The 24,004-nt window shown below is 38.7% G+C and overlaps 1 protein-coding gene and 1 long non-coding RNA gene across 4 annotated transcripts in view; one reads left to right on the top strand and one right to left on the bottom strand.

Annotated features, from left to right (window-relative positions):
• The window catches only part of UPRT (uracil phosphoribosyltransferase homolog), a 37,785-nt gene extending 31,904 nt beyond the window's left edge, over positions 1-5,881 (bottom strand). The window contains exon 1 of one of the 3 annotated variants that reach the window (XM_040630505.1): positions 5,321-5,881. In XM_040630505.1, coding sequence (XP_040486439.1) covers positions 5,321-5,691 — 371 coding nt within the window. In that variant the 5' untranslated portion in view covers positions 5,692-5,881. The remainder of the gene's footprint in view (positions 1-5,320) is intronic. The other 2 variants (XM_008703060.2, XM_008703061.2) reach the window with 2 other exon arrangements.
• Positions 5,882-5,906: 25 nt separating this feature from the next.
• Positions 5,907-23,383, top strand: LOC121102766. Its single transcript, XR_005834882.1, has 3 exons — positions 5,907-5,988; positions 8,240-8,355; positions 23,343-23,383. It is a non-coding gene; the product is annotated as an uncharacterized LOC121102766 (long non-coding RNA).
• The last annotated feature ends 621 nt before the right edge of the window (positions 23,384-24,004 follow it).

Raw genomic sequence — 24,004 nt, forward strand, 5'->3', positions numbered from 1 at the left:
ATAAATATCTATGCCCCCAACAGGGGAGCAGCTAGATACACAAGCCAACTCTTAACCAGAATAAAGAGACATATAGGTAATAATACGATAATAGTAGGGGACCTCAACACTCCACACTCAGCAATAGACAGATCACCTAAGCAGAAAATCAACAAAGAAACAAGAGCTTTGAATGACATACTAGACCAGATGGACCTCATAGATATATATTGAACACTACACCCCAGAACAACAGAATACTCATTCTTTTCGAATGCACATGGAACTTTCTCCAGAACAGACCATATACTGGGTCACAAAACAGGTCTCAACCGATACCAAAAGATTGGGATTATTCCCTGCATATTCTCAGACCACAATGCTTTGAAACTGGAACTGAATCACAAGGAAAAATCTGGAAGAAACTCAAACCCTTGGAAACTAAAAACCATCCTGCTCAAGAATGATTTGGTAAACCAGGAAATTAAAAATCAGTTTAAACAATTTTTGGAGACCAATGAAAACGAAAACACATCGGTCCAAAACCTATGGGTAGTCCTAAGGGGTAAAAACATAGCCATCCAAGACTCACTCAAAAGAACAGAAAAATCTAAAATGCAGTTTTTATATTCTCACCTTAAGAAGCTGGAGCTGGAACAAAAGAACAGGCTTAACCCACACACGAGAAGGCAGTTGATCAAGATTACAGCAGAGATCAATGAATTAGAAACCAGGAGCACAGTAGAGCAGATCAACAGAACTAGAAGCTGGTTCTTCGAAAGAATAAATAAGATTGATAAGCCACTGGCCAGACTTATACAAAAGAATAGAGAAAGGACCCAAATTAATAAAATTATGAATGGAGGGGGAGAGATCACGACCAACACCAAGGAAATAGGAAAGATCATTAGAGACTTTTATCAACAACTTAATGCCAATAAGTTAAACAACCTGGAAGAAATGGATGCCTTCTTGGAAACCTATAAACTACCAAGACTGAAACAGGAAGAAGTTGATTATTTAAACAGACAATTAATTATGAAGAGATTGAAGCAGTGATCAAGCCTCCCCAAAAACAAGACTCAGGGCCTGACGGATTCCCGGGGATTTCACCAAACATTCAAAGAAGAAATAATACCTATTCTCCTGAAGCTGTTTCAAAAAATAGAAACAGAAGGAATACTACCAAACTCATTCTATGAGGTATTACCTTGATCCCCAAACCAGGCAAAGACCCCCTCAAAGGAAATTACAGACCAATATCCCTGATGAATATGGATGCCAAAAATTCTCAACAAGATCTAGCTAATAGGATCAACAGTACATTAAAAAGTTATCCATCAAGACCAAGTGGGAATATCATCCCTGGGATGAAAGGGTGGTTCAACATTTGCAAATCGATCAGTGTGATAGATCATATCAACAAGAAAAGAGTCAAGAACCATATGAGCCTCTCAATTGATGCAGAAAAAAGCATTTGACAAAAATACAACATCCTTTCCTGATTAAAACACTCCAGAGTATAGGGATAGAGGGTACATTCCTCAATTTCATAAAGACCATCTGTAGCCTACGGCGAATATCATTCTCAGCCAGGAAAAGCTGACCTTTCCTTAAGATCAGAACACGACAAGGATGCCTCTCGCCATTATCATTCAACATAGTACTAGAAGTCCTTGCAACAATCAGACAACAAAAGGGATAAAGGTATCCAAAATCAGCAAGAAGTCAAACTGTCTCTCTTCGCAGATGACATGATACTCTACATGGAAAACCCAAAAGAATCCACCCCCAAACTACTAGAACTTATAGAGCAATTCAGTTATGTGGCGGGATACAAAATCAATGCTCAGAAATCAGTTGCATCTATACACGAACAATGAGACTGAAGAAAGAATTAGAGTCCATTCCATTTACAATAGCACCAAAAATCATATGTTATCTCGGAATTAACTTAACCAGAGACATAAAGGATCTATATTCTAGGAACTACAAATCAGTCTTGAAAGACATTGAAGAGACACAAAAAGATGGAAAAATATTCCATGCCCATGGATCAGAAGAATAAACATAGTTAAAATGTCTATGCTACCCAGCGCAATCTACACTTTCAATGCTATCCCGATCAAAATACTAATGACATTTTTCAAAGAACTGGAACAAACAGCCCTTAAATTTGCGTGGAACCAGAAAAGGCCCCAAATGGCCAAGGAACTGTTGAAAAGGAAAAACAAAGCTGGGGGCATCACATTGCCGGATTTCGAGCTGTACTACAAAGCTGTGATCACAAAGACAGCGTGGTACTGGCACAAAAACAGACACATAGACCAATGGAACAGAATAGAGAACCCAGAAATGGACCCTCGGCTCTTTGGGCAACTAATCTTTGACAAAGCAGGAAAATACATACAGTGGAAAAAAGACAGTCTCTTCAATAAATGGTGCTGGGAAAATTGGATAGCTACATGCAAAAGAATGAAACTTGACCACTCTCGCACACCATGCACAAAGATAAACTCCAAATGGATGAAAGACCTCGATGTGAGACAGGAATCCATCAAAATCCTAGAGGAGAACATAGGCAGCAACCTCTTTGACATCGGCCACAGCAACTTTTTTCATGACACATCTCCAAAGGCAAGAGAAACAAAAGAAAACATGAACCTGTGGGACTTCATCAAGATCAAAAGCTTTTGCACAGCCAAGGAAACAGTCAAAAAAACTAAGAGGCAGCTCATGGAATGGGAGGAGATATTTGCAAATGACACTACAGATAAAAGACTGGTATCCAAGATCTACAAAGAACTTCTCAAACTCAATACACAAGAAACAAATGAAGAAATAAAAAAATGGGCAGAAGATATGAACAGACACTTTTGCAATGAAGACATACAAATGGCTAAGAGACACATGAAAAAATGTTCAGAATCATTAGCCATCAGGGAAATTCATATCAAGACCACATTGAGATACCACTTACGCCAGTTAGGATGGCAATAATTGACAAGGCAGGAAACAACAAACGTTGGAGGTGATGTGGAGAAAGGGGATCCCTCTTACACTGTTGGTGGGAATGTAAGCCACTTTGGAAAACAGTGTGGAGGTCCATTAAAAAGTTAAAAATTGAGCTACCCTAGGATCCAGCAATTGCACTACTGGGTATTTACCCCAAATATACAGACGTAGTGAAGAGAAGGGCCATATGCACCCCAATGTTCATAGCAGCATTGTCCACAATAGCTAAATTGTGGAAGGAGCTGAGATGCCCTTCAACAGATGACTGGATTAAGAAGATGTGGTCCATATACACAATGGAATATTAGTCATCAGAAAGAACGATTACACAACATTTGCAGCAACATGGACGGGACTGGAGGAGATAATGCTTAGTGAAATAAGTCAAGCAGAGAAAGACAATTATCATATGGTTTCACTAGTTTATGGCACATAAGAAATAGGAAGATCGGTAGGAAAAGGAAGGGAAGAATGAAGGGGGGTAAACAGAAGCCGAAATGAACCATGAGAGACTGTGGACTCTGGGAAACAAACTGAGGGCTTCAGAGGGGAGGGGTGTGGGGGATTGGGATAGGCCAGTGATGGGTATTAAGGAGGGCACATATTGCCAGGTGCACTCGGTGTTACACGCAAATAATGAATCATGGAACATTGCCTCAAAAACTGGGGATGTACTGTATGTTGACTAATACAACAAAATAAAAATTATAAATAAATAAATAAATACACATAATGAATAATACTTCCCAAATAGTTTCTGATGGTTCACCAAGGCCCTGAAACCCATCTACGGGTGCAGTGGCGTCCAAGACTCAAGGTAAGTAACTCCTGATATACACAAACAAGAATCATCATCCTCTTTTCTTTGTTCTACAGATGCGTTTCATTTCAGCTTCCCCTACTGCAAATATCAGACCTATGCCTCCTACTTCTTAAGATCACTATTTCCACCTATTGTATCATATGACCACAGTAGTTTTCAATATTGATTCATTACATCTAATAGGTGAGACAACACTGATACACAGATAACAACATACAAAACAGAAAGTGAATCTCGCATTTAAAAAGCCAGGGAAGAGCAGTAAGGAAGTATGATTAAAGGAAAGCTTCTTGACAGAAGTGGACATTTAACGCTGGGTTTGATCTTGAAGAATAGGTAGGATATGAAAATGCAGAGGAGTAAAGGAAGGAGTAAAGAGAATTTCAGAGGACAGCAGAATCAGGGATGTTTCAGAATACTTCTTAGGAACCACGAAGAGAGGCCTTAATGTCAAGGTCAGGATCCTGGACTTCAATTGATAGGCTTTAAGATGCCAAGGAAGGCTGATGAGGAGGGTAGTTACCTAATCAAAGCTCTATATTAAGATTGTTCAGTAATGTGTGGGAGTATGTGGAAGGCAGAAAAACTGAAGGCAAGGAAACAAATTGGGAGCCTATTAACAATAGTATGAAGAAAAAGTTACTACAGTATGATTTAGAGAATGTCATCTTTACCCAGCAGCCATTTTAAAAGATTAAGCCACCCACTGAAAAACGAGTGCTTTGACATGCAGTAGCTACTCATTTAAGGTGCTGCCAATACAGAAACCAGCTTAGTTAATCATGGTACGTATTTCCCTTGAAAAACCCCACCTACAACATGAGTTTTGAGATCTCCTCAAGATAGCATTTTAACATTACTTTTTTGGCTATCTTGATTTGTGGGATTAGGAGGGGCGCCAAAGATTCCTTTAGCTTCCCTTTGCTCCATTAACTCTACAGGAGACATTAAAGTTTCTGCAACTTTACAAATATGAATCCTGGGAAGAGTTGAATGATAAGCTTCCACGTAACCAACAAAACCGAAACTCCAAGACTAAAAGACCTTAGGGAAAATGACACATTTGCAGTAGCAAACAGCAAACGGTTAGAGAACTTGTTGAGCACAACAGAATTCCCTTGAAATTGCTTTATTTCTATTTGTAAGCCTGAGGTGATCTGTGGTAGAGCATAACCTTGGGTAGCAACCATTTCTGGGTTATAGACCGGCACTGGACAGATAGCGTAGGCGCGTTTACAGCCAGGAACCGCTGAGGATTAGTATTCGCTCAGAAGACACACAGACGGAGCCCGGGATTTAGAGGGCCATGCTGAACACAGGAACTAGGAAAGACAGGGTTGGAGGCCTGAGTCACGTGACACCCTGCCCTGCCCTATCTCCACAGTTTCCCAGAGCCAAAAACTTTAGCCCGCAGCCCTTTTACTCTCAATCCCTGCCCCATATCCCCTACCCCCCGCCTTGTGACACCCTCCACGTCCCTTTCCCCTTCTGATCTCGGCTCACTTGTCCCGGATGATGGTCTGCAGCTCCCGGATCTGATCATTCATAGGCAGCAGTTTAAGCTGCGTCCCGATCTGCTGGGAGACTTCGCGGTCCCCCAGGAGGGATTCGCCGGTTGATGCGTCACAGTTGCCACTGCCACCGCTGCTCTCGGAGTTGAGGCCGGCCACGCCGCACGCCTGAGGCTCCAGCTCAGCCGGTACGCTAGAAGGAGCATGGCCTGCGAGGACAGTCGGCTTGGACTTGGAGGCGCTGTTTCCCCCGGCTTGGTCTGAGATCAGGTCGCCAGGTCTCAGCGGCTCGGAGCTTGGAGTAGACACAGAGTTTGCTTTCTGGTCGTGACAAGGCGTGGAGTCCGAACACCGTAAGTCCATGGCCAAACACCAGGCCCCGGGCCGTCCCTGCAGCTACCGACCCCTAAGGCTAAATCAGAGCAGAAGGAAGGGGCCGAAACTCATTAGCTCTCCCGTTCGCCCCGGACGCTAACAAACTCTTCACCTGGATTGCCCCTCTCACCCCTAGGACTCCGGAGGTCCCCCTTGGCGCGTTACGTCCCTGCCCCGCCCACACCGGACGTCCGGCCTGCCTAGATACTATTGGCTTCTCGCCCTGTCACTCTCCAGCGAAATGCTTGTAACCCTTGGAGTCCCCCGCTGCGTGGGTTCCCACAGGTTAGCCGGGCGGACGGGTTGAGGCCAGGGATGGTTGGTTGCAGGGTCTTCCGGGAGCCCTTAGGGGTTCTGCATGCAAAACTTTGGGTGCGTGGTACAGCCAGGAAAATCTAGGGGTGGAGAGTGATAAAAGGATTACATATATAAGGCCCACTGGTTTTAGACTTGTGTCTTGGCAGAGAGATTATACTTCAATAACTGCATCTTCAGTTAGTGTGTCTGTGTAACCAAAAGGGGAAGTAAAAAATGCCTGGTAAGCTGCTGAAGAGCCCGCCGTCTACTAGACTGTTTTACAAACTGCAGCTTCCCAAGTGTGCTTGACCACTAGACTTTTCCTTGTCTTTATTCGTTGAGACCTACACTGAACGGTTACCATGGGGATTCTGACAGCATTTCAGATCCACGACCGCTTTGTTTATTTTAAGTACTTGGAAAGACACTTTTTGATTCTTTTGAGAAAGAATGTCTAGGCAGCAGTACTTTTCAACACCAGTGTGTATTAGCACAATTGGAGAGCTTGTTAAAATGCAGGTTCTCATGGCCTACCTTTTAGATTCTGATCCAGTAGATCTGAGAAAGGATGAAAGAATCTTTGTTTTTAACAAGCAACCCAGCAATTATGATATTTTTGTAATGGCACGCTGTAAGAAAGTGATTTACAGGCTTCCTTTTTAAAGAGCTGTAACGTGAAAGTAAGAAACCTGCGAATTCTGCTAAAAAAATATTGAGCAGCATTTAACACGTCCCTTTCCCTCTCTGGACTTGCCTTTCCCCATCAATAAGTGAGATGCATTAGCTATTTGACTCCTAAATGTTCTTCCAATTTTGACATTCAATAATTCTATTTTGCCTTCCAAAAAACCAATTCTTAAAATTCCCTTTTCCACAGAGGCACATAAGCAACACATGAGAGATTCAGAGTAACATGAGTAGCAGATACCAGGAATATCCAGGCCTTTGGTGGGACTTGAACCTTGATCTGGCTCTCTGTTTTCGATTTGTTTGTTTGTTTGTTGTTTTTGTATTGGTATTAATGGTATTTTTATTCCTTTGTTTCACTCCTATTTTCCCTGCTTTGTTCCTGACCCTCTAGGTCAGTACACCATTAGCTATAATTATAGAGAGTTTAAATTTGATTGGATGATAAGAATTGCAGCCTAGAATTGTAATCCCAGTCACTTCTGAAAGCTTGTGCATTTTTCCACCTAGTACTGAATGTAGTTCAAAGGGTCCCTGGGTTTAAAAAACAAATCTGGCTATTTAGTCAATGGACACGCTAAAGGAAAACACTGTAGTACAGTACTGTTTCATTACCAGTAATTTAAGGGAAGTGATAAATTTAAAATGGTGTCATGAGATATTCCAGGACTAAAACTGTACTGTAGTCATTTTTGTCTAGTTTCTAAATGGCTTTGTTCTCAATGCCACAGAATATGAATTAGGACGGTACAATTGCTAATGTGTCTTGTGTTTTCACTCTTACAGGAAATATCCATACATACACTTACCTATATTAACCAATAATCGTTAGCAAATCTATGTATCTAGTTATTTAAGATGCTATTAAAGCACAATTCATTAATGAGTAATCATAATAACACCTAAAATTTGGTGCTTTGTAATTTACAAAACGCTTCTATACATTCTCTCATTTATTTTCAAAAAAAAGCTTGCATCTGTCCACAATAGCTAAATTGTGGAAGGAGCCAAGATGCCCTTCAACAGATGAATGGATTAAGAAGTTGTGGTCCATATATATACAATGGAATATTATTCAGCTATCAAAAAGAATGATTTCTCAACATTTGCTGCAACATGGACGGCACTGGAGGAGATAATGCTAAGTGAAATAAGTCAAGCAGAGAAAGCCAATTATCATATGGTTTCTCTCATCCATGGAACATAAGAACTAGGAAGATCGGTAGGGGAAGAAAGGAATAAAGAAAGGGGGGCTAATCAGAAGGGGGAATGAAGCATGAGAGACTATGGACTCTGAGAAACAAACTGAGGGCTTCAGAGGGGAGGGGGATAGGGGAATGGGATAGGCTGGTGATGGGTAGTAAGGAGGGCACGTATTGCATGGTGCACTGGGTGTTATACGCAACTAATGAATGATCGAACTTTACATCAAAAACCAGGGATGTACTGTATGGTGACTAACATAATATAATAAAAAAATATTTTTAAAAAAAGCTTGCAGTTTACCAAGCGCCCTTTAGCGATCTTATCTGTGTGATTCTTTTTCCTAAAGTGACTTGCCCAAGGTCACACAACCAAAAAGAAGCAGAGCCAAGACAGAAACCCCAGTCTTTTGACTTCAAATGCAGCCTTCTTCACACAAACCGACAGAACCATGAAATCATTCAGGTAACAAATACTACTTGAGCCCTTACTCTTTGCCAGGCATTTTGCTATGTGCTAGAACAGATACATAGAGAAATGAGTGAAGATCTTGAAATTCTCCGTGGTGGTAGAGGTCATGGATAGTATGGGTCTTTGAAAACCAAAAGACAATATTAAGCAGCATGGAAACCTAAACCAAAAATGCTAATAACAGAACTGACAAATTTGAATTTAGCTCTCTTGCTCACTTTTTTATGGAGGCATGAAGCCAGATAAAGCAAAAGCTGGAAAATTCTCCTGTAGTAATTGAGATGACTGTAAATTTCATCTTAGGTTGTGAGCTCTAAATTTGATATAATCCCTAAAAATTATGGGAAGCAACAAACCAATTGCTTGTATCAATAGAAATCCTTCACATACATCTACGTAGTACCTTTAGAAAGCACTTATATATAGGTTATCTCGTTCAACGTTGTGGAGTATTAAGGCTCAGTATTATCATTCCTGTTTTATTATCACACCTGTTTTACAGGTGAGAAAAGTGAGACTTAGGGAACTAATTTAGAGTTACATCATGAGTAGTAGAGTTGGGAGAAGGCAAAAGAGAATTCATATTAATATAAACTCTTATTTTCTACGCAGCATGCTTTAGTTACCTCACTTAAGTCTTTCAACAACCTTAGGAGGTAGGCTGTATTTGTTATCTATTTGTTATCTGTTATTTTACTGATAATAAAACAAATGTAATGAAATTAACTTGACGCTGTCACACAGGTAGTATGTGCAGGAGCAGAGATTTTTTTTTTAAGATTTTATTTATTTGTCAGAGAGAGAGGAAGAGAGCACAAGCAGGGAGAGCGGCAGGCAGAGGGAGAAGCAGGCTCCCTGCTGAGCAGGGAGCCCAGTGTGGGGCTGGATCCCAGGACCCTGGTATCATGACCTGAGCTAAGGCAGACGATTAACCAACTGAGTCACCCAGGTGTCCCATGGCAGCAATCTAAATGGGGTGACCAAAAAACCCTCATGAGATTTAAGAACAAAGACCTGAAGGAGGAAAGGAAGGAATTTATGAAGATAACTAAGGGAAGTGCTCCTGGCGAGAGAATAACAAGTGCAAAGATTCCAAGGTACAAGTGAGGTTGGTGTGTTAGGAGCAGAGTAAGAATGGAGCAGAATGAGGGGCCACAGTAATATCAGATGAGGTCAGAGTAAACTGAGAATGGGATGTGCAGATTTTACGGAGCCTTTTTGGCCATTGTACGAGCATAAACTCTCTCTGAGATGAGTAGATAACAGATAGTTTTAAGCAGAGAAGTGATGTGATGATTTAGGTTTTAACAGGATCACTCTGGCATGTTAGGAGATAGAAAGGAGAAGAACCACGTGGAGTCTAGATGCAAGGAGACCAATTAGGAAGCTACTGCAACAATCCAGGGAAAAGATCATAGTAGCTTGGACCTGGCTGGAGGGGTTGAGAAGTGGGGAAATCATGAAATATGTTAAGAATAAAGCCTATGATATTTGCCAGGAGATTGGATGTGGACTGAGAAAGAAAGAAGTCAAGAATGGCTCCAAGATTTCTGACCAGAGCAACGGGGAAATTAGAATTTGTATTTACTGAGAGAGCGAAGACTGTGAAAAAGCAGGTTTTAGGATGAGGCACATCAATAGTTCAATTTTGGACATGTCAAGTTTGAGATGCCTGTTAGATATCCAAGTGGAGATGTTAACTAGGAAGTTGGTTAAATGACACAAATTTAGAGGGAAAGGTTCTTTCAGATGTAAATTTGAGAGTCATCGGTGTATAGTTGATACTTAAAGCCATGAGACTGGGTGAAATCAAGGGAGTGGATTAGAAAAAAAAAAGAAGAGGTTTAGTCAGAACTTTGAAAAATTCACTTCTGGCATGGCAGTGTGAGTTGCTCTGCTAACCTGCTCTCCAGTGAAAATAGTAAAAATTATTTTAAAAAATGTTCAAGTCTGGAAATGTTCCTAAGAGCAAACAGCACATAAAGAAACATCTAACCAAGAAAATCTACAAAAATTAAGAAACAAATACTAGAGTTTGTGGTATGTGAATCAAGACTGCTTTTTCTCTCTCCACTTCCCACCTCAGCAAACTGGGCACTCCACTCCAGACTGTTGCAGCTGAGAATACATGACTCCCTCTCACCCCAGTTCCCAACTGGAAGGCATTTTCCTCAGGAGAAGTAGGATTTCTCATCCTGCCCCCACCTACCGATTGTTAGGGCCAAGTCTTAGACAACCATGTTCAAGAGGTAGGGACTCCCTTCTGTACAACATCCATGATGACATAGAGGCTCTACCTTGGGCATGACACACGGAGTCTTGGAGCTTTGATAGCTCTTCCCCTGACATCAAGAGACGTAAGCTGACTACTGTCAGACTACTGACACCCATCCACTGAGCATCAGCTCCTAGAGCGAGTGTGTCACTCAGGGAAGCTCACCGTTGTCCCCACTACTGGCTTCACAGCCCCAGCTCAGAGATTTTGGCATGGGGAGAGAGGAGCAGAAGCAGGCTGTAAAACAGCGCTCAATCTTTTCCCCAAGGAATTGACTTCATTTGCAACAGAGCATACAGATGTTTAAACCTAAGAACGCTCTCAAAAACAATGGAGATTGTGGTAAGGGGATTTGGGAGGAAATGTGTGGATCTAATGAAGATACAGCATAGAATACAGGCTAGCAAGTATGCTGGAGAGAACTGGGGAATAAGACAGCTGGCAGGAGCTCACCTGGATTTAAGAAACAAATCATACACCGATCTCAGAAACTGTTCCTTCAGAGAAGCCACAATTTGATTAAATTAGTTTGTGGTAGAATTTATGCCCCAGGCATTGTTGTAAACAATAGGAGCTCAACAGCTGGACGTGGTCAGGGAAAAAGTGGCAGAGAACTCTACCAGAACTACTGTTATCCTAAGGTGATTGTGACGTACCCAAAGCTGTGCTTCCCTGAGGAGCACAATCAGAGACTTAATACTAGAGTCTCGGGGAGGAAACGTATTTTATTAAAAACACCTCAGCCAGTCTCTAAACAAGGAAATAAGGAAATAACAGTAATAAGTCAGGGAAGGGGTAATAGTACCCAGAGTTGCTATAATATATTACCTAAAATGTCCATTTTCCAACAAAAAAAATTGCAAGTCATGCAAAAACAAAAAACAAAACAACAAAACAAAAACAAAAACAAAACAAAACAAAACAAAAAACAGGAAAATATGACCTAAACACTGGGGGAAAAAAACAGGCAACAAAAACTGCCTGTGAGAGTGACCAGATATTAAATTAAGCAGATACGAGTTAGAAGTAGCCATAATAAATATATGCACAGAACTGAACTAAAACTTGATTAAATAAAGAAGAATATGATGACTATGTTGCATCAAATAGAGAATGTCAATAAAGAGATAGAAAATTTCTGGGGCACCTGGGTGGCTCAGTCGGTTAAGTGTCTGCCTTTGGCTCAGGTCATGATCCTGGGGTCCTGGGATCGAGTCCCGCATTGGGCTCCCTGCTCGGTGTGGAGCCTGCTTCTCCCTCTCCCACTGCTCCTCCCCACCCCACCCCACTTGTTCTCTCTCTCAAATAAATAAATTTTTTTAAAAAAATTTCTTTTTTAATAATATTTTTTATTATATTATGTTAGTCACCATGCAGTACATCCCTAGTTTTTGATGTAAAGTTCCATGATTCATTAGTTGCATATAACACCCAGTGCACCATGCAATACGTTTAAAAAAACATAAGATTTCTGAGGTTGAAAAGTGCAATGACTAAAAATATACAAGTCATTATAAAGGTTCAACAGTACATTCAAACTAGAAGAAAAAAGGAATTAATGAACTTGAAGAGATGTTGATAGAGATTGTGCATGCTGAACAACAGAGGGGGGAAAAATGAAGAAAACTGAACAGAGCCTCAGAGTAGTGTGGGGCACCACTGAGCACACCAATATACACATAACGAGAGTGCAAGAAGGAGAGGAGAGATGGGGGAAAAACTTAAAGAATGGCTGAAAATTCAAATTTACTAAAAAGAAAAAACAATAATCTACACATCCAGAAAACTCAACAAATTCCAAGTAGGAGAAATGCAAAGAGACCCACAAACAGATATATCATAGTAAGAATGCTGAACGTTAAAGACAAGGAGAAAATCTTGAAATCAGCAAGAGGAAAACCACCTGTCACNNTAGGGAAATGTCAGTAAGATTAACAGCTAACTTCTCAGCAGAAACAATGAGGGCCTGAATCTTCATATTTATTTGTTATATGTTTTATGCTTTGGAGTAAGTTATTCCATAAATTTGGGGCTGCAACAAAGAACTGCTGATGAGACCCATTCATCATTATCTCATATTAATACCAAACATAAGATTATCTTCCTTATAGAAAGACTCTTTCATATGTAGACATATTTTCTGTTTTTGCACTTGGCCTAATACAGTACTGAAGTCATACCTCTGCACTTTTTTATACTTCAACCTAAGGAAACAAATCTACATTCTATGTCTATGTCATGAAACCTTAGCTTCAACTTTTCCAATATAATTAATACGGAACTCCATTCAGAGGCAAATGAAATGGTCTGTTTGGTAGGGGAATCAATTAGAAGGCAGAAAGGCCTTTCAAAAACTCTTAAGTAAAACGTCAACCTCTTGTGCCATAATATCTAGGGCTTTATTGTGAACTCTCTTTATTTTGTAATAAGACTCCCTTTTTTGTGGTGCTCAATACCTTAACCAAAAGTTTATAAGACACCACTCATGGCTTTCAAAAATGTCTCTCGAATTCTCCAATGGCTTCTGAATCAGGTCCTTACAGGCCAAGGTCACCATCTCCTAATTCTATTTTGAAAATCTTTATTTCTTCCCCTCTAGGTGAAAGTTACCCTCAGTAGATTATTCTCAGATGGTCAGACAGAATACATTAATATTTATATCTAAACTAGTCCTTAAGTGTTACTCAAAACCTTAACAAATGAATATCCTTTCCAATGTATGGCTTTATCTCAAAAACAAATCATTCCTCTGCAATGCAGAAGATACCATTCCATGCAATATCACTTTTATCCTCAATATTTCCTGGCCCCTAAGATTCATACCACAACCTCCGTGTAGACTTCAGGGAATTATCCAGCCAAACTCAGCCTCTCTGGTAATCATTATCATTGTTATCGCCCATATCTGATTAAAGAAAGAAGTTATTCATGGTTTGGATTATTTAGAATTCCTACTTCAACATCGCTGTCTTAAGGACCTTGTGGTATGGAACAGTTAGAGACCTAAAATAAAGCCCTGGAAACTGAATACCCATACCTATGTATACCTGTTCAGAGCTGTTGTTTTTTTGGATGTTTTTGTTTTTGTTTTTGTTTTTGTTTTGCAAATCACCCACCACTGATTCTTCACCTAAACTTTCTGAGAATTCACCAGAGCAACAAGGTAAAGAAATAAATATTTCTTACCTGATCCCTGCAGCTGATAAATTGGAGACACTGGTATTTTTTACCAACCAGTATGATTCATAGTCAATGTGATTACAGAGTATAACATACTCCACCTCCAGGGGAAAATCCATGGTGAGAGTTAATATCAATGACTAGAGTAAGCTCCCTTTCAAACGAGGCAGATTGAAACCCATGTTTTTTAAAAAACGAACTAGTTAATTGATTAGTTAATTGATTAATTAATTCAATTTCCTATATACCATGTTCCAGGCATTATGTCAAGTACTATGGATACAGGATAAATAAGAGAATTTCAATTCATAAAGAGATCAAGGTTTAATGAGGGAGGAAGACAGCAACAATACAACATGCTCTAAAAGAGATTTGAACAAGGAAGGGGGCCTCTAACTGTGCCTAAAGTTTCACCAAGGATGTGATATTTGAGCTAGGCTTTAAAGGAGGAGTAGTATATGCCAGGTAGAAGAGGGATGAAGGGATGGCTGAAGAAGGGACAAACATTAAGGGAAGATGGAAAATGAATGTGCAAAGGCATGAAAACCTGAAATGAATGGTGAGATTAGTGGATGTTGAACAGATTACTATGTCTGGAATGTGTAATGTTTTGGGGTGAATGACAGGATAGGAGTATGTCCATGTACATTGGAATTCAGTTATAAAAGATTTTTTGGCCCTCAGGCAAGCCTATCTTGCCTGACCACTGACCCCCTTCTGCTCCAATTCATGACTATTTTTTCCATTTGTTCACTTATCTACCCCTCTGTTTCTTAGATCAATTTAACTCTCCAAATTTACTAAAGTGAGTTTCTTTCCCCATGCCTGTTTCAACCAGCTTTGCCCTCTGGTTCTTAATCAGTTAAATACTTATCTCTGGGTTTATAATTTCTAAATGTAATGCTTCATAATCCCCCTGTATTCCCTGGCAAACTGAGCCCCCAACTCCTGTTTACATAGAGACTGACACTGTAACAACTGCACTGTAAACCTGTATTCAGGCAACTCTTCTACAAATGCCTACTACCCATGCAAGCCTAGAACTTCCTCTTAGGGCATTCACATTATTTCCTGTTACTTTGGTAAGAGTGCAATTATAAACACATGCTTTCTTTTACTGGCTCCCTATTCTAAACTGAATGCAATCCAAATTGTACCAGCTGATACTCAAAGCACATTATACCTCCCCAAAGCTTGTTTCTAGTTTATATTTCAGAACTCCTTACTAGAACTTCATGTTTCTGTAAGACCTGCTTACTGTTCCCCACATAAATTGTGTTATTTTCCCATTTATGTACTGAGTTTATAACATTCCTTCTTCCTATCACAATTCTGCTCCTTCATCTACTTGAATCCTACCCATCCTTCAAGGTGCAATTAAATTTCTGGTTCCTAATCTCCTATTTGGATACAACCTCTTCCTCCTCAAAGTTCATACAAATTCTTATGAATACCTTGCTTGTGAAATAGTCACAAACTACTCAGTGCCTATTTGAGTACATATATTTGTCCCCTACTAAATTGCAAGTTCTCTAATAGCTGGGACCCTATTTTATTCAGCTTTCCATCTACCATAAAAAGCTAATATCATTAATCTGTTATTTAGATCTCTGTTAGACTTATGCTTAAATATTTAATTTTTTATTGAAGCTATTATAAATCCTGTGGTGTTTTAAATTTGGAAATATGATTGATCTTTGTATATTGACCATATATTCTGCAACTTTGCTATGCTCACTTATTAGTTCTAGGAGGCTTTTCCCCCAGTAGATTCCTTGAGATTCTAAATAGAAAAGCATGTCGTATGCCAATGAGGGCTGTTGTATTTCTTCCTTTTAAATCTGTGTGCTTTTAATTTCCTTTATTTTTGCTTTAATGCACAGAGTAGGAATTCCATTCCTGCACTGGATAGAAGAGATGAGGGAAAACATACTTGCTTTCTCATGAGCACCTACCATTTTGCTGGGTTTATTACCAATGTCACAGCCTACACAATGTCACAGCATAAAAGGATTTTAGATATGACCAAGTCTAACTTACAGATTTTGCATGTTGGGTCCTCTAACCCTATGTGCTGTGTGTGCTCGTTTTTCTCAACCCATTCTTTTTAAAATCCATGTTTTACTACTGTAGGAGAGAATAAGTATAAACAGCTTTAATTAAATCGTACTTATAAAAATTTTTTCTTACACCTCACTTCATGCTTTTGGTATTATTGATCTTTAAAAATTAAATGATCTTTGATAATGGATCTATTTTGTGTTGCCTTACTAAGACCAAATACCCCTGTCAAACCATTCTTTATTTTTTCCTTTTATGAAATTCTTATCTTTAATTAAAACTGTTTTACACATTTAAAAAAATTACAGATTACATTACAGATTAAAAAGAAAAAGATTTTAAAGAAATGATTAGAGGAACTAAGCACAGAGGTAGAAATCCATTTACATAATATTTCATAGCAAGTTAGAAGCAGAATAATGAATAGAGTTCAAGTTTCCTGACACTTGAGTCAACGTTAATCCCATGGTCTGTGGTGGTTTTTCTGATTCTTCTTATATAGTCCATAAGTTAACCCAAGAACCTTTGTGAGAAGAACAACACAACCTATAATTAATCTCTAACAGCAGGCTGGCTGCCCAGGGCAATGTACTGCTGATGGTAAGATTTCGACAGATGGTTTTCTCAATTCCTTTCCAAACTCCAGCTAGATGATAAATGAATCATGTCTTTCTCACTATACTGATAGGATTGCTGCTATTTCCACTGGCCTCCCTGTGCTCAGTCTAGGTTTACTAGTGGAAAGAAAAAGGAATACTTAGAGATTTGGGCCTGGGACTTGGACTCTTAACTTGTTTCCAGGTCAAAGGAAAAGAGAACACATTCTGGTTAAGAAGAGCTCTCTGATATACAGGTTTCTTTATAAACAAACCATCTCCTGAGGCCTGTAGTTGTTGTGAGAAAGGGCAAGGAGTGACCAACTCTGATCAGTCTCAAGCACCAAATTCAATTCAATTCAATTCAATTCAAAACAGTCTCTTCAATGTTCCAGGCAGTGGGATACTTCCTGGGATACAACAATCAATAAAGACATTGTTTCTATGGACTCTGAGAAACAAACTGAGGGCTTCAGAGGGGAGGGGGTGGGGGAATGGGATAGGCTGGTGATGGGTAGTGAGGAGGGCACGTATTGCATGGTACACTGGGTGTTATACGCAACTAATGAATCATCGAACTTTACATCAAAAACCAGGGATGCTGGTTTATAGTATGTTTATAGTATGCTGACTAACATAATATAATAAAAAAATTTTTTAATAAAATAAAAAAAATAAAAAATAAAAAGGAACGGACTACCAAAAAAAAAAAAAAGACATTGTTTCTGTCTTATAGAAGCTTACAGCCTAGTAAAGTTCACTGCCATGAACACAAATTAGTTTGATGCAAGTAAATTTGGAACAGCGCTAAAAAAAAAAAAAAAAAATCCCAGGTAGTGTTTTGTGACAGTAGAAAAGGAAAAACGGTTACTTTCTAGTGAGGCACATAGGATTAGCTTCATAAAAATAATTACATTTGAGTTAGACTCTGAAAGTTAGGAATTTAATGACTAGAGGACAAGTACAAAAGTGGGGGACAAAGGCCAAGAGGTGTGAAATGTACTGACTTAGTTCCAAACAAGAATTATAGGATTGGATGATGGGTAGAGGGATCTTATAGAAGATGAATCAGAAAGCCAGATTGTGGAAAACTTGAAAAGCCATGTTGAGTGTTTGGACTTAAAATATGCAGGCATATTTTTGAGAAAAAGAATGATGTGATTCAAACTGTTTCAAAAGAGTAATTCTGACAGCAATGTGGAGCTTATAGCAAAAGGTAACAATGCTAGAAACAGGGAGAGGCTATTGCAGTAGTTCATATGAGAGATGGTAATGGTCTTCACTAGGACAATGGCAAAAGAGATGGAAGAAATAAGCTAGATCAAAAAGATACTCTGGGAGTGCCTGCGTGGCTCAGTCGGTTAAGTGTCTAACTCCTGATTTCAGCTCAGGTCATGATCTCATGGGTTGTGAGATCAAGCCCCACAGTGAGCTCTGCACTCAGTGGGGAGTCTGCTTGAGATCCTCTCCCTCTGCTCCTCCCCCACCCACCCTAGCTTTCTCTCTCTGAAATTAATAAATAAAAATCTTTTTTAAAAAGATACTCTGAAAGTGGAATAGATGGAATAGGCAAATTACTCTAGTGTTGCTGGTGAGGAAGATGAAGGAGCCAAGGCATTTCATTTGTACGACTAGAGTAATGATTATTTAGAGTAGGAAATAAAGAAACAATAAATAAATAAAGTGGGAAATGAGGAGAACCAGGTTTGAGAGGTGGAGAGATGATAGAAATTTTGAATTTGAGGTACCTATGGTATATGCAGGTGGAAATTATTTGGTTAGCTGATAGATCTAGAAGTCTGAAGCTGAGAAGAAAAACCTACGCTGGAAGTCAAGATTTGAGAATCATTGAAACATGACAGCTGAAGTCATTTTATGACATCAGCCACAAAAAGGATAAAATGAGAAAAAGAAGAGAACCAAGAGTGCAATCTTCAATAATTCCATAATGGTCCAAAATTAGGATCTGGACTTATCCTTCTATATATGCAGAGATATGTGTAAATTAATGGGAAAGAAGACTGAATTGGGAATTTTGCCACATTTTGCCACAAGCATTACTTACTCTTAAAAAGGAAAAACAGAAAGAAAAAAAGAATTCTATTAATGAAAAACACTATAAAATTTTTGAAAAGAAAAAAAATTCTGTATCACCATTAATATACAAAGCTATTTTTATTTCTCAATGTTTCTTTCCAGTCTCTATTCACATATTTATAAAAACACGCTTACATAGCTGTCATTGAAGTTCATGTACTAATTTTGCCCTTTATTAAAATTTAGTTTTCCATTTTATTTTATTTATTTAAAGTTTTATTTAAATTACAGTTAGTTAACATACAGTGTTATATTAGTTTCAGGTGTATAACACAGTGATTCAACAATTCCATACATCACCCTGTGCTCATCACGACAAGTGCACTGTTTAATCCCCATCACCTATTTAACCCATCCCCTCACCCACCTCCCTTCTGGTAACCATCAGTTTGTTCTCTTTAGTTAAGAGTCTGCTTTTTCCTTTGCTTCTTTTTTTCCCCTTTGTACGTTTGTTCTTTCTTTTTTTTTTTTAAGATTTTATTTATTTATTTGACAGAGAGAGAGACAGCCAGCGAGAGAGGGAACACAAGCAGGGGGAGTGGGAGAGGAAGAAGCAGGCTCATAGCGGAAGAGCCTGATGTGGGGCTCGATCCCATAACGCTGGGATCACGCCCTGAGCCGAAGGCAGACGCTTAACCGCTGTGCCACCCAGGCGCCCCTGTACGTTTGTTCTGTTTCTTAATTTCCACATATGAGTGAAATCATATGGTATTCGTCTTTCTCTGAGTGACTTATTTTGCTTAGCATTACAGTCTCTAGCTCCATGTCATTGCAAATGGCAAGATTTCATTCTTTTTTAATGGCTGAATAATATTCCATTGTGTATATATATACCACTTTTTTATCCATTCATCAATTGATGGACATGTGGGTTGTTTCTATAATTTGGCTATTATAAATAATGCTGCTATAAACATAGGGGTGCATGTGTCCCTTTGAATTAGCATTTTTGTATTCTTTGGGTAAATACCCAATAATGTGATTGCTGGATCATTTAACTTTTTGAGAAACCTCCATACTGTTTTCCACAGTGGCTGCACGACTTTGCATTTTCACCAACAGTGCAAGAGGGTTCCTTTTACTCCACAACCTTGCCAACACCTGTGGTTTCTTGTTTTGTTGATTTTAGCCATTCTGACAGGTGTGAGGTGATATCTCATTACAGTTTTGATTTGCATTTCCCTGATGGTAAGTGAGGATGAGCATCTTTTCGTTTATGTGTTGGCCACCTGTATATCTTCTTTGGAGAAATGTCTGTTTATATCTTCTGCCCATTTTTAAATTGGATTATTCATTTTTTGGGTGTTGAGTTTTATAATTTCATTACATATTTTGGATGCTAATCCTTTATCATATATGTTATTTGCAAATGTCTTCTCCCATTCCATAGGTTTGCTTTTTTTCCCTTAACCTTATTAATAATCTGTCTCCAGAATCACACTATAGAATAATTTATTTCATGAACTTTCCATGATATGTGAATATTTTTTCATTTTTATATGTACTATATTTATTATTTAAAAAACAGAAAACAATATTAGAGAACTATTATACTTTTAGTAATAGACTAATCAAAAAATTGATGGATCAGCTGTTTCCATTTTTAAAAATTTTTCTCCACATAAATATACTGTATCTACTATTTTTTAATTTAGCCTTTCCCTTTAGTATTATATTCCAGGCATTTTAACATGTCATTGACATGTCTGTGAACCTTTACCTTTGTGATTTCATCTGCTACTTCAAACCTTAGAGAATTATAATCTCTGGATTTTTTTTAGTTTCAATCAAATAAAATGTCTCTTCCAGTTTCTGATCTCCTATCATCCTTGACCTTTGCTTTAAACATTGCTTGTTGTAGATAAACCTCAAGGTAGATCTTACTTTTAAGCCTGGAGCCCGTGTTTATCTCCTACATATAAAAGGATCAGATGAGGGGCAATAATATTTAATTTATGAGGATTTATGAGAGAAGATTACAGAAATTGAAACTGAATTAGCTTTTTGGGTGAGAAGTTTGAGGAATTTTAAATAGAAGACTTCAAATAGATGAAAGGAAAGATAGGATTGAGAAACTGTTCTCCATTTCTGTTGAGAGTGAAAAGAAATGCATTAGAGAGTTTTGGTTTGGAAATATAGAATTGATATCCAGCTATCAGAATAAATAGAGTACTATTTTTTCAAATATTTTATTTATTTATTTATTTGAGAGAGAGAGAAAGAGAGAGCGAGCAGGGGGAGGGGGAGAAGGAGAGAGAGAATCCCAAGCAGACTGAGCCCAGCGCAGAGCCCAATGAAGGGCTCAATCCCATGACCCTGAGACCATGACTCAAGCAAAAACCAAGTCAGCAGCTTAACTGACTGAGCCACCCAGGTGCCCCTAGAGTGCTATTATAAAGAAAGACTGAAAAAAATGAAGTTGATCTTGACTTGATTGCAAAGTTACAGGCTACATAACGATGGTTTTAAAATGTGGATACCATTTTGCAGTTTATAAAACAATTCCCCCTAATTATTTCATTTGATCCTCACAGCGAGCTTGTGAGGTAGGCATTATATGCACTTAAAGGTGAGGAAGTTGAGAATGAGTTACTGAGTTTCAAAGAAGTTACCAAATACTACAGTTTGATCTTTTTTTTTTTTTGTAAAGAAAGCATCTTTCACAGGTTTATTGGTCCATTACTTTAAGTTTTTAAATTGAGGAAAAGAAACCTTTTAAATTTATAAGCTAATCGTTTATCCAGCAATACAAATTCTTTTGTTTACCTCAAACTGTAATACTAATTTCATAAACAATGGACAGAATTTTTTTATACACAGATATATGAAAAAAAAGTGTACAAAAACCTCGTGCCAGCATCAAAAATGCAACAAAAACTTTCTTTTTCTTTTTACAGTCTCTGGGTTCCATAACAAAGAAAAAAAATGTGACATTATTTTTAAAGTTTGGTAGCTCCATGAAACAGAGACTTTGACCTGGAAATAAATTACTTTCTTGTCTACACACATTCTTGAGGACTTCCCCCCCCACAGCCTTTGATTTGTCTTATTGGCAGCATGGAGAGAAGAGAACACATTTACATGGAGAACTTTATCAATACCTCAGGGCTTTCTTTTCTGTTAAAATTTGAAATGTAAAGAATGGTTTCTAAAAATAAGAAATACAGTCCATCCTTTATACATGACCTAAACAAAAGTTTTGAATCTCTTTTTCAACAGTTAAAATACAAGTTAGAAAGTTTGCTGGCAGTTTATTTTATGGGAAGATATCAGATGCACATCATCTCTCGATGCATTCCCAATGCACAGACATCAAGGGATCAGGCACACAGGCGTACAATGGACAGGGTATCTGATGGACAGGATCAAAACTTCAGGAGTGTCCCAGTGAACGGTGCTGATTGTGAAGAGCTGGTGGTTTGTTGTATTTGAGTCATATAGAAACATTCTGTATAGTTAGCACTTGAAAATCAACAAACTCAGACTTTAAAAAAAAATGCCACAGACTGTTGAAAGCCTAACTCTACTTTTTGAGAATTGTCAACACCTATTAATATGCCTTATTCTTCAACTTGTGTGTTTTAGATTCTGGATAGAAAGAGTTTTTAGAAACGTAATTGGTTGTTCAGCTTAATACTAGAGGTCTAATATAGCCCATCCTCAGCCCTCTTAAAGAAACAGGAAAGTGAGGTTTATAATTAGGGCTCCGAAAGATAAGTGTTGCTATTGTCAAATATTTTTGATAATGTAAGGAAACACAGAGATCACTAAACCATTTTCGTTTGTTTGTTTTAAAGTGTGAAAGGTTAACTTAGTGCCTTTTGGCACACTCTTGATTGTAGAGGATATATGGTATCAGCGTCAACAAATCACAGAGATACAAAGAACTCTAGATTATGACAATATTAGTGGTTTACCCCAGTTCTGCAGAACAGCTTTTAAAAAGATAATTGTGGAGCCCTGGGGGCGGAGGGGGGGCTCACAGCAACGTGTTTCAGATAGAAATTCTCCACAGGTTGAAATGCCAAAAACCTAAAACCTATTGTGTTGCCTCACATACTTTAGTCCATTTTAGCAGAGCTTTCCTTATTAAAGCCAGTGACTGAGTATTACACATGCACCTCCCCTGGCTGTGCTGCCCCCTCATCAGGTGATCCTGGGCTCCCCGTGGGCCAGGTCAGAGCAGGTAACACCTGTCAACACCCCTGCTCCACAGGTTGTTCATAGTCTCAGACCAGCCCTGCAGTCACAATGATACTGGAAGGACAAAAGGGGGATGGCTTTTTCCCCAGTGAGGAAATGGGGAAGGGGAAGTAGGTTGCAAAGAAAATGTGACTCAGTGTGATAAAAGGACACCTGTGTCAGCTGGGCCTTTGTGGAACAGTTTGATCTTTTAACAGCTTTATTGAGATATAATTCACATATATAAAATTAACCTATTTAAGGTGTACAATTCAATGCATTTTAGTTTATTTATAGAGTTGTGCAACCATAATCAATTTTAGAACATTTTATCACCCCAGTAAGAAAACCCTATTCCCATTAACAGCCACTCCACCATTTACCCCTAAACTTCCCAGTTTTATGCAAAATCTGCATTCTGTCTCTATAAATGTCCTTGTTCTGGGCATTTGATATAAATAGAACCATATAACGTATGTTCTTTTGGATTTTTTTCATTTAGCATAATGTTTTCAAGGTTCATCCATATTGTGACATGAATCAATACTTCATCCCTTTTTTAAAAAAGATTTTATTTATTTATTTGACAGACAGAGAGAGAGAGTGCGCACAAGCAGAGGGAGAGGCAGAGGGAGAAGCAGGCTCATCACTGAACAGAGAGCCCGATGTGGGACTCAATCCCGGGACCCTGGGATCATGACCTGAGCTGAAGGCAGACACTTAACTGACTGAGCCACCCAGGCACCCCAACTTCATCCCTTTTTATAGACAAATATTATTCCATTGTATGGATATGGATATTTTGTTTATCCTGTCATCAGTTCATGGACATTTGAGTGGTTGACACTCATAGACTATTTTGGCTATTTTGGCTACTAGGAATAGAGTAAAATTTAATAAATGCTACTATGAACAATCATGTGCATGTTTTTGTGTGGACACATGTCTTCATTCACAACTTGGTCTTGAACCTATTTTTTATCAGAGGCAAAATTCTAAAATGGTCCTCAGGATCCCTACCCCATACTTTACATGCCCTATATAATCACTTCTCCTTGAGTGTGGACAGAATTTGTGAATATAATGGGATATCACTCTCTTGATTTAGATAGGTTATATTGCAAAGGTGAAGGAAATTGCAAACGTATTAAGGTCCTTAATCACTTGACTTTAAATTAATCAAAAGGGAGATTATTCCAAGTGGGCTTCACATAACCAAGCAAATCCTTTATAAGAGGATCCAGGCTTTTCC

Source organism: Ursus maritimus (genome assembly GCF_017311325.1).
Source record: "Ursus maritimus isolate PB19 chromosome X unlocalized genomic scaffold, ASM1731132v1 scaffold_X1, whole genome shotgun sequence".
NCBI lineage: Eukaryota > Metazoa > Chordata > Mammalia > Carnivora > Ursidae > Ursus > Ursus maritimus.